Source organism: Carassius carassius, chromosome 44 (assembly GCF_963082965.1).
Source record: "Carassius carassius chromosome 44, fCarCar2.1, whole genome shotgun sequence".
In the NCBI taxonomy this organism is placed as follows: domain Eukaryota; kingdom Metazoa; phylum Chordata; class Actinopteri; order Cypriniformes; family Cyprinidae; genus Carassius; species Carassius carassius.
Window position 1 is genome coordinate 5672471 of NC_081798.1, and position 11869 is coordinate 5684339.

General features: G+C 35.1%; 1 protein-coding gene across 1 annotated transcript in view; it reads right to left on the reverse strand.

Moving 5' to 3' along the window:
- LOC132126181 (succinate--CoA ligase [GDP-forming] subunit beta, mitochondrial-like) overlaps window positions 1–10114 on the reverse strand; it is a 97642-nt gene extending 87528 nt beyond the window's left edge. Inside the window, exon 1 of the mRNA XM_059537310.1 lies at window positions 9956–10114. Within this exon, the coding sequence (XP_059393293.1) occupies window positions 9956–10039 (84 nt within the window). The 5' untranslated portion in view covers window positions 10040–10114. The remainder of the gene's footprint in view (window positions 1–9955) is intronic.
- Between the last annotated feature and the right edge of the window lie 1755 nt (window positions 10115–11869).

Here is an 11869-nt window from a genome sequence, read left to right on the forward strand (position 1 = left end):
ATTAGTTTGCCTGACCATATGCACCATTATAAATGCACAACAAACTAAAAGCAAGCAACTGCTTAGAGATCCGATCTCGTTGCTTCTTGCCAGGCAGACAGGAAGTGATAGAGTAACTCAGGAGGACATGTTTAAGCATCTAGCTGATGGATGAGACACAATCACTATGCAAAAGAAAACAAGAAGGAAATAAATCAGCATTCGTCCTTACAAAACCACAAGAGAGAGTCACATGTGATCACTCATCCGTTATACATGAAATCTGGGTTTTTTGCAGATTTTACAAACTGATTCAAATATTACAGAATTACTCAATGTGCCAAAGACCCAGACTGTGCAGGCAAGTCAATGGAGACTACATTTAGTACACTATTAGTCTGCCCACAACATTAGCATGACTTGGACATTAGACTGCTCCATCAGCCAGACAGAGAAAATGGAAATCTCAAGTCGATGAAGGATTGATTCCTAAAAGAGTTCTTGCAGGAAGACAAAAAGCAAGGAAAATTAAGCAACACAACTGCTGTCCTCACTGGGGAAAATGGGTTTTACGTTTACATACTCATGAGGGGCTATTTACAAATCTGTATTGACCAATCCAATTCTTCCGAGAGAAGGAAGAGGAGCTTAAAAACTCAAACAAGGAAATATTCTGGGGACATCCTTATGAGAGCTTTTCTTGAGGTCTTTCAGAGGGCAATGCTGTTTCATTGTGCAAAAAAAAATAAATAAATAAATAAATAAAAAAAATTAAACCAGAGATCATTTTTCACACACTTCCATGTAAAAAATTAATAATGCATACATCGTTTGTATAATCACCCCAAAATTTACATTCAAAACCTACTGTATTCTAGGGATGGGACGATAACCGGTTTTATTGATAACCGTGATAAAATGTGCTGAAGGTTAGTAATATCGTTTAAAAATGAATTATCATTAAAACCGTGTTTGATTATCGCGGTTTTAATAACTCACTATTAAATCATGTCCAGCCAGCAACAGTCTGACGCAAGCGCAGCGCACAATGTTTTTTTTGTTTTTTTTCGAGAAGGAATGGCGAAAGTCAGTGACTTTTCTATGCTTTTCTATGCTTCTACACTTTTCATTGTAAGGAAGGAAATGCCACAGAATTTAATCTTTCTTTAAATTAAGTGCATAGAGTTGCTTGTTTTATTAGTTGTTTGTTGATTATTAAATATAAAACTTGCTGAAATGTTTTCAGTGTGAGCATCAACTATTTTTGAACACTTTCATCTCGTTTCAACAAAACCGTGATAATATTGATAATCGTGATAATTTTAGTCACTATAATCGTGATATTAAATTTTCATACCGTCCCATCCCTACTGTATTCCTATTTTTCCCTGGGTAAAAGAAACTCCTGCATAAGTACATAGAAAAAAATTTGTTAATATAAGATAAACATCAGTGAACAGTAAATATCCGTGCTGTTGCTAATGAATACTATTAAAAATATTTGTAATAATAATTTCAAAATCACATAAAATAACTAATAAAATAAATAAAAGCACATGATAAAATAAATAATAAATAACTGAAAATATCAAAACACAAAAGGTCATTTAGAATAACATCATAATGCTAAAATAACACTGATAAATATCAGATAATTGTGTTTTCTGGAAATTCAAGCAAATTCTCTTTAACGATAATTCAGTGACTTTAAAAACAGAATAGGACTTTCAAAACTATTCAAAGAATGCATGAGAAAACTGCACACATACAAACAAAAGTACAAATACACATTAAAATGCTTCAAATTATTACCTCTACATGCTTCTCGATCTCTACCTGTCTCTTACACATTTCTAGTCACACAGCAATCCACATGAACCTTAATTATCAGCATCTAATACTTTCAAATAGAAAGGAAGTCTGAAAAAGTATAAAATATACAATAAAGTTACAAAAGGAATAAAAAACTATAATAAGTTGGTAGAAAAAACGAGATATCATAATATAATCACGTTCCTACCTGTTACACATTTCTATAGTCACGGAGTAAACTGCCGCACCTACTCTGTTATATGTTAATTCTTTCCCTAATTATCAGCATCCGATGCTTCGACAAACACTGTTTAAGGAGCGGCCCAGTCAGCTGTATCAGATCCTTCATAGTGCAGTCACAGGCCAGCAGTCTCCAGGGGTTAAAATCCTCATTACTAGTCACAGCTCTGCCCTAAACCCTTTGAAATGACTCTTCCTAATTAGCACCTCCAAATGGCCTCACATTTAATTAACTTGCGGAATCCTTGAGGGGCGTTTTGATTTAAGAAATTAACACATTTCCCCATTCCTGATTGTAACTAATTAGTTTACTTTATTCAGAAATGATAGCTGCCATTTATCATGAATAATACAATACCAATGTTAAAACAATGGAGCTAATAAAGAGCTGTTGAAAGTTCAGGGCTCATTACGATAAGACTATAGAGACACTTTAAAGATTTAATAAGTTGTGTTTACACAGTTTTAGCATTTGCACACGCTAATTAGAGATCATATGGTGAAACTATTTTAATTTGGAACATCAATATTCCTTCGAAGTCACAATGTTGGATAACGAAGCAATGAGTTAATTAGCTTGTACTGGGGGAAAAAAACAAATAAAGTCATTTGTGGCATCTGAATGCACTCTTGTGCTCTTTTTTCATAGTCTGATTTTAACTTAGGACTTCCGTTGAGCGAGGTCAGGTGGGCATTGGATGAGCAGCAGCCTTTGACAAGTTGACAAGAGAGCTCCGTTAGGCCGTGACGTGTGTGTGTTAGCAGAGTTGAGTTATGGGGAGTCAGCAGAGCATGCCAAAGGATTTAGATCGCAGAGATTTGCATCATGGGATACGCTTTTGCCTTAATCTCCTAAAGACAGACACGGGCTGAAGGTGAAGGCAACTCTCTGCAGATATGAATTTAGCAATTAGCATAGTTAATAACGAACATCATTCAGAGGAGAGAGGTCTGGAGGAGTGAGGTCAAGTCTGAACAAATGGAAGTGGGCGAAGAAACTGAATAGTTCAGAAAAAGAGATTTCACTCATGTACCAGCTTCACTTTGGTTCCAAACCCATTTTTACATCTCTGGAACATGCTCTTTCTAAGCAATTAGTAAACTTTCAAAGATCTGCAGATTTCAAGCTTCATAAAGGATGCAGAAGTTCTATAAAAGTGGTTGTATTACTCAAGTGCTACAAGCACACTATTGGTTAAAAGTTTTCTTGTGAAAGAACTCTTCTCACCAAGGCTGTATTTATTTGATCAATAATACAGTTAAAAAAAAAAAAAAAAACATACATATACATATAAACACACACACACACACACACACACACACACACACAATTTAAAATAACTGGTTTCCATTTTAATATATTTAAATGTTAACATTTTCAGTATCATTACTCCAGTTACAGTGTCACATGATCTTTCAGAAATCATTCTAATATGCTGATTTGCGGTTTAAGGAACATTTTTATTATCAACACTAAGAACTGCTGTGCTGCTTAATATTTTTGTGGACACTGTGATCCCCAAAACTTTGCATAGTAAAGTAAGATTATATATAAAAAAAATATATATATATATATATATATATATATATATAAAAGCAAAGAAAGACAAAGAAATACTTTTATGTAGCAAGAACGCATTAAATTGATCAAAAGTGACCTTTAAAATATATATATTTTTAAAATCAGTTTCAAATATATGGCATTCATTGAACTTTACATGGTTCATATTACACAGCAAAATGTTTTTAACACTGATAATAAGAAGAAGATGAAGAAGAAACATTATTAATATTGGAGCACCAAATCAGCATATTAAAATGATTTCTGAAGGATCATGTGCTACAGTTTTGTGTGTGAGAAGCAAGCTGCAATTAAAATTATTTACTGATAAATCTTTTTTTACTTTTTAGTGCATCTGCTGATTTGGTAAATAAAAACAGTTTGAATTATTCAGTTTTGACTAACCGGGTTCGCAATAATACTTTTATGGTTGCTTGACCTTTTTTGAAGCTTGAAAGTTCCCATTGTTACCATAAGGGCTGTAGCTATCAAATATTTTAGTAATCGAGTATTCTACCAAAAATTCCATCGATTAATCAAGTAATCGGATAAAATGTGTTTTTGCTTAAAGTGCAATATTAATTATGCAAGAGAAAATAAGAATCCTGGGTCTCTTAAAATGAACAACTAAGTTTCCTTTTTTAGAAAAAAAAATATTTTTATTTTTTAAAAGGCATAGAATGCAATGCATACATCAAAAATAAACATTTAATTATTACCCATTGTTTCTCTGTCTGTACGTGTACTGTGAACAATGACAAGAAAGTTGACAGATGAATTAAGTGCCATTCAGTTGGGGTTTTAAATAAAGCATTTTCTGAGATGCATATTAAACATTAAACACATAAACATTAATTTAATTATCTTTAAATTATTGAAAATTAACTTAACTTTTTGGTAAACAAAGGGGATTTACTATATAAAATAAAACATGGAAGAAATGTTGTGTGATTAAACCTTAAAAAAAAATAATGTTTGATTTTTTTTTTTTTAGTAGTAGGCTATGTACATTCTGCTGAACAATAGTCTTTAACCGGACTTTTATTTTGACGGGTTGACGTACCTTTACAGTTCTGTATATGTGATGTGACGCTAGTTTTACTCAAATCAAACGGTCAAATTCTCATGAAGTGACTGTCAGAGCAGTTCTGGAGATGTTGTTCATGTGTTCACGTCTTATTTAGCGAGACAGCAGACGCTGAAATCACGGCGAGCGTCACACGCGCTTCAGTGTGTGCAAATAAACGAAGAAGCGCTTCTGCTCAATTCATTAACACAGACACGCAGAACATGCAGGATTCATATTTAAATAGACTGTTCCGGCTTAATATTTACAGATATTAGTCCATATCGTGATTTGATGTAAGTGCAATGACCTATTTTTGATTAATTCATTCAAAATTTAGCAAATTCCGTGCCATTCCGCGTTAAACTGTAAAATCCGTTTTTATGAGATTCCGTGATTCCCTCCGCGTTTTCTGCATCGCGGAAATCATAGGGCCCTAGTTGTGGTATGCCAGCTCTATCTTGCAATGGACACACGCCACGACGTTCTCTTTACGTTTGCCCGCGCCCTCAAATCAAAACACTGCTGAATCCTTGCAGTATGCGAATCTCGGATGCAGCGCTTGTGTCTCCTTCCGCTTTGTGGGTGACGTAAAAGCGTTGTCTCACATTTAAAAAAATCATTGCGAAAGAACCTGACGTGAGATTTAAAATAAATTAAAAGAGGCTTCGAGGCAGAGGAATTTGCCTCGATCATTTTTTGTAATCAAGTTACTCGAGGAATCGTTTCAGCCCTAGTTACCATTCATAGTAACTGCATAAACTAGAGCGACCCACACAGTTTAAGAATTTCTCCTTTTCTGTTCAATAGAAGAAAGTGATACAAGTTTGGAACAACATAAGAGTTTTGACGGATCTGTAATATTTAGTGAAAATATTCCTTTAATAAGTAATGTTTAAAATGCTCCTCAGCATTTAACAACGAGCCTTTGGACATCCATGGGAACACAAACCAACCAAACAAAAATATCAAGATAGAGAGACTTTCAAAGTTTTTCACAACTTTCAATGGCACAGCAGTTACGTTATAACAACTTTTAATTTGCTATAACACGAAATACCGCCTCATCACAATCAATACAGAAAAATTATTCCAAATGGACTGCAATACAAGTCCCACAGGAGCGTTCAAAAGAGGCACCTCTCCTTCAAAAGACTGCCAACAGAACTCTAAATGATTGCCGCCTTCCTGAATTATTGAAAAAGCCTAAACAGCCCTCATGAGCAACAGAAATGGCTATTAACCTTGGCGAAATGATATTCAAATCCGGTTACAGCAAACTTGCTCTACTGTATCCCTGGCGGCCAGGAAATGTAAATGTGTTCTCGCTGTGGACAGATGGGAGAGACGCCTGCTGTTTGAAGTTCTTGCACCAGAGGAGTCGCATCCTCCCACCCCTCGTTTAAAATATTCAGAACGCAGCCTCATCCAGCAGACTCCCCTGGTCCTGTTTCAACACTCCAGTCGAGCTTTTCAAGCTGCTGCAGCGTTGTGAGGTGAATTAGCTTTGACGTCTTCAATCTTTGCTTAAAGATTTTACACCACCCTAAAGAACGAACGCAGCGGCAAATTTCCCTTAAGTTTGGAGATGCGGCCGTGGGTTGTGCTGGGGACAACAGCTCTGGGATTATCTCTAGGTCCAGACAGGAATTTCTGAGGCGGCGTTGGCTTTATCAGCCATCGCCTGTCTTCAATCCATCACTCTTTTTTGGGGCATTGTCATTGACAAGCCATCTCTAATTTTCGAGCTGTCATAAAAGATGGGAGTGAATTGCTGTGATACATACCTGGCAGACACGGCTCCTGAGCGCCACTACAGCGGACTGGCAGCTGGCTAATCACTGCCTCTTATCTCAGTGCTAAAAGTCCAAAATAACAGATTCTGTAAAACCTCAGGCACTCAGCTCGGGGGTTGGGGGACTTGAGTGCGCAGTTTGTGCATTATGCGACAAATGAGGGCTGGGTATTGATACACATTTCCCAATCCAATCTGATTCTCAATTGACTAGTTGAACAGATTCTGAATAATCTGGGTATATTTCATGTCTACAATGATTACCTATGAAAAGTATGTAAAAGTAATTGGGTCATTCTGTGTCAAATAAACCAAATTTCGAAAAATGTTTGATTATGTTGCAATAGATATATAAACATGTATAGTGATGAAAGCCAGAATATTAATTCACAGCATTTAATTCACTAAAAATAACCCGTTCATGAGGGTTCATTAATTAGATTACACTAGTTATGCTGTTTGTTATTGTGTGCGGTCTGTGAGCAAACCTCAAAAGCGAGACATATCTTGTAATTATTTGGCAGCACACAATCTTTTTTTTTTCTAATCACTTTTAATTCTGATTGCAAACTGTACTGTATATTTGCTGACACTGAACAGCGGTAACACTGGCATACTAAAAAGATTTCCACAATCCATTTTGTGATCGCTAAAGCGAAGATCACGATTAATCGGAAAATTGATATTTTTACCCAGCACTAGTGCAAACGTCAAAGTATGCAGCCACTGATGAATAAAAAGAGCTCATTGATCGTCATCAGGAACTGGCTGACAGCCAGTGGAAACAAATGGAAAAATGGAAAAAGCTGCTCTAATCTGCATCTTGTTAGTGTCTGTATCAAATCTTGATATTAGTGCTTTTAAAATCTAACACTGATCCTCATACACAATCTATAGTTCTTTATCATCTTTACAAATAGATGACATAAACCTATGCATTAAAGTCTATTACCATAAAAATGTCACTTCTCTCTTATACCAAAAAATACTTAACTAATTTCATTAAAAATACTATAACTGCACTTGGCACTATGTACTTTCTCATTAGAGCAGGACCTCTCTCAGATGGATGAGGCTTGTGCCCTGTTGCAGCGGGTTGCATCTCATTATACGACAGAAATGAAAATATATGCTAGCTAAGCACTCTGCATGCACTACTAAACCACATCTTATGGCAGCAGAGTGGACTGCACAGAGTAATGAAGTGATGCCTTATACACTAAATTGGTGTTGATCCAATGTCATTTTCCAGCACAGAACCTCTCTATATAACTATGAAACTCCATCTCAGGGACAAAATAATAATATTAAGGTCGAAAAAGCAGCAAATATAAGAAAAATGTGTTTATTTAATGATTTAGTCACTTAATTAAAAATGAATTTAAACTGAAAAGCAGACTTTCATGATGACATCAATGCTGCATTCTGCGAGCTGAATCAATAAATTGACTGAATCAAGTAGCAAAATCAGGTCAGACTGTGCGTACTAAAGTCACTGGAAAGATGCTTTTTTTAGGCAGGACGTCCAATGTTTAACGTCCTTGCTCTGTGTACAAACCGGCATAAAGATTTATGAGATGCCGTATCTTTCGTGTGAAGCAATTTCAGAATAAAATTGTTTTAAGACAATATTGATGTCTGAAGGAAGCAGACGCGACATCTGTAGTGTTCAAAGGGGTTTATTGTGAAGCCAATAATGCGTTAACAGAATTTTGCTATTAAATTATGGCTGCTGTTATTATCAGATGCCTGTAGGTGGGTGATATTTTAGTATGAACGCATTACAACACACCTGATAATTTATGGCGGTTTGAATAAACTACATTTCCAGGGCTCTATAAAACAGCTCTTTACAGGGAAACTATATTTGTGCATGCCTTATTCCACTGATTCCAGTGTAGTTATGGTACAAAAACAACCATTCTTAAAGAAATAGTTCACCCAAATGTGAAAAAAATTACAAAAAATTTTCTAAGTTGGTTTCTTTATCAAAGAAGATGTGTAGAAATTTAGCATTACATCAGTTGCTCACCAGTAGATCGTCTGCAGACAATGGGTATATATATATAGACAATATATATATATGCAGTGGAAAGGTTTTTTTGGGATTAAGTTAATTTTCATGGCAAAGAAGGACTATGCAATTCATCTGATCACTCTTCATAACATTCTGGAGTATATGCAAATTGCTATTATAAAAACTTAAGCAGCAACTGTTTCCAGTTTCCAATATTTATGTAATTCTCAAAACTTTTGACCACCACTATATATATATATATATTAATCTATGCCCACCACTAATATATATATATATATAAGACTAAAGGTGTTGGTAACTTTTCAGCAAATTTCATTTTTGGGTGAACTGTTCCTTTAAAGACGGCAAGCCTCTTTCCTCCGACAACCAACACATTTGTTTATGTGCCAACAGCCACTGAACTATTTAGGGATATCAGTCAGGATTAAAACAGAATGGAAGGCGTAGCTCAGATCTATTCAATGACCTACTTGAAACCTTTCTTCCAAGTTTTGTTCTATAACGTCAAAATATAGCCTCTCACTTTCCATAAGACTGAATTTCCATTGAAACTGCACTGTTGATCTACTTTGTCTACCACCAAAATAAGGAAACATTAAAAATGTCTTTATGTTGCAAGACCAAAAAAGGAACAAAAGTCAATCGCCCCAAAATTCAAGAATTATGAAAGCAGGGAAATCTGCTATACCTAAGATAAATATTAAAAATGACCTTTAAACCGCTGCCAAAGACTGACAGCAACTTGCTATTGACCAGCTCAGCAGAAAAGGTTTCATCACTGATGGGTCAAAGGTTGATAAAGATGGACCTGATTCTGGCCTATTGCTCACTGACTGAATGAATAGAGGACAAACCTGAAGGTGAAACAACCATTTCTAGCCTTATGGAAGAAGAAAAGAAAGAGCAAAAAAGCCAACAAAACACTCAAACATTATTAAAAAGTATCACCTTTAGGAATCAGTATTCCGGGAAACATAAACATAACTTAGCTAAAGTTTAAACTCTCTTATTTAAGACTCTACTTTTTAGTTAGAATCCTTAAAACAAAATTTTCAGACTAGAAAATTCAGAATAGAAGATTTTGAAACCATAATCTTTCGAAAAGAAACTCTGTCTAAATTAATTGCAAATCATCAGACAGCATGATCTGATCATGCAATGTGTTTTATGAACATTTCTATGCTGACGTCAGTTACTGTATCAAGCACCTTGTATACCTACAGTTTGAACAGTAAATGAATAATAAGACCGTCTATGTGTCATTCTAGAAAACATATGTTCAAATCGCTAGTTAAATGAACAAGCAACGCCAGGTTAAATTAGAATTTGTACATGTAATCATAACTTTGTGCAGAATAAATCATCATTATCAGTCGCTGTAAGCAGCTGCGTCACGCACACTACGCTCTTCTGCTGGTTACATCATGCACTGGAGGAGAAACGCAGAGATCTGCGATCTGTTACCTGGTTTCGGCTCCCAAGCAGTTGTTTAGTGCTGGCTGTTCGGAGTCCTCTCAAAGCTGCCTGACATGCCATGGATGCCGCCATGTTGAACCGGAAGTGAGTCCTGTAGCGCTGACACGTGTGTGAGGAGTGACAGTGAGCGTTGGCTAAGGTCTTAAGTAAACCAAAGAACAGGATTGGACTATTTGCACTGCAACATTAGCTCATTTACCTCTCATTGCCGGAGGGACAAAAGTTCAAATATCTGATTGTATACAAACGTGTTCTTAAAATATGATATATTATATAGTTTTATTTAAATACAGATAATTACGTAAATGCAGACTATTACATGAAAACGACAATTTACGTAAATGTTGTTATAGATGTGTATAGAATAATTTAATTGTATGTAATATAATACAATGTATTACAATAATAAAAATACGTCCCCTCCCATTAAAGGACAGTCTATAAAAATCGGCCAGTAATTCTAAAAATAATAAAATAATATTTTTCTGTTTATCTTAGTTTGTCATATTTTTTTCTGTACATATATTAGATAATGTAGATTATTATTTTGATGGATGAAAATGTGAAAAGCTTTAATAGAGTTTAAGATATTAAGTTTAAAAAAAACTATTAAATATATTATGCTTTACATATATCTAAAAGTGTGCACTTTCAGTTTGTTTTTGTTAATTTAATATAAACATAAAGATAACATCTAGATACTTTTGCAAGTTATTTAGGCTATTTCTTTACGTATTTTGAGTAGCTTTGAATTACTATTCAGTCTTTTTGTGTGTTTAGGTTATTTACATACTGTTTAATCATATCGGCACTGATTTCATCATATCAGCACTAATCAAATGATCTTTCAAACAATACAGCAGATAAAGAAGATCAACATAAAGGCAGGATCGTTTTGTGGATGCCATGATGTTTGATGGGTTGGATCGGCTACATATCAGGTTCCCAAACTTGGTGGTGTGTTTCTTTAACATTGATCGAAGGGAGGAGGTTTGATTCTCTCTCACACATACACAGAACCTATCTATCTTTTCTCACTCTCTTTTCTACTCTCTAAAAGCACTCATTACTCTCTGACATTGTGAAAGGGCAGAAAGGGCAAAATGATCATAAAAAGCTGTGATTATGACAGAGAGACATTTGCTTCTAACTGATGTGTGTCAGCAGAAACCTATTCAGAAAGGATGATGAACCACCCTCGGAGAACATGCGAGCGTCTCTCCTTTTTTTTTTTTTTTTTTTTTTTTCACAATATGGTCACATAAACAAGCCTCTGCTTTTTAAGGCATTCAAACCAAAACATGCAGATCAGCACATACTGACATTTTGCAATGGCAGAAGACACACTATTGTGTGCTTCCAAGCAAGTTTACTAAACCAGAAAAGCAGTACATATGCAGCTAAAAAATCTAAATGTATTCATTTAGAAATGTTAAAACCACTTTAAATTGGAACTGAACAAGAAAACCATATTTTAGGATCTTTTTGTGAAAAGGTATGAACGTTTCAGCTGGAAGATGCAGGGAATTGCACAAGTGGATATGTTTTTGTACTTTTTCAGAGATTCAGGTATAGGCACGTTTTTCAATGAGCTTGGGTTGATTTATTTCACAAATTACCTGGATTTATTTTCATTTAATTTTTTTATTTTGTGCTGGCCTATTCTTTTCCAGCTAGTTTTTAATGGGAAGAGATCCATATTTTCATCGTGGGGTGTATTCTTTACCTCTCACCTTTTTTAAATCCAGCCGTCATACACAAACAAATCTTGCACACTACGCACAATATTCTCAATCTGTTGACCAAGCTGTCTTTTTGAGGGAGGATGTTTGTTTCATGGTATAAGAGCTCTGTATTATGGTAATGAAGCTGACCTGAACTTAGATGTTTAATAAAAGACGA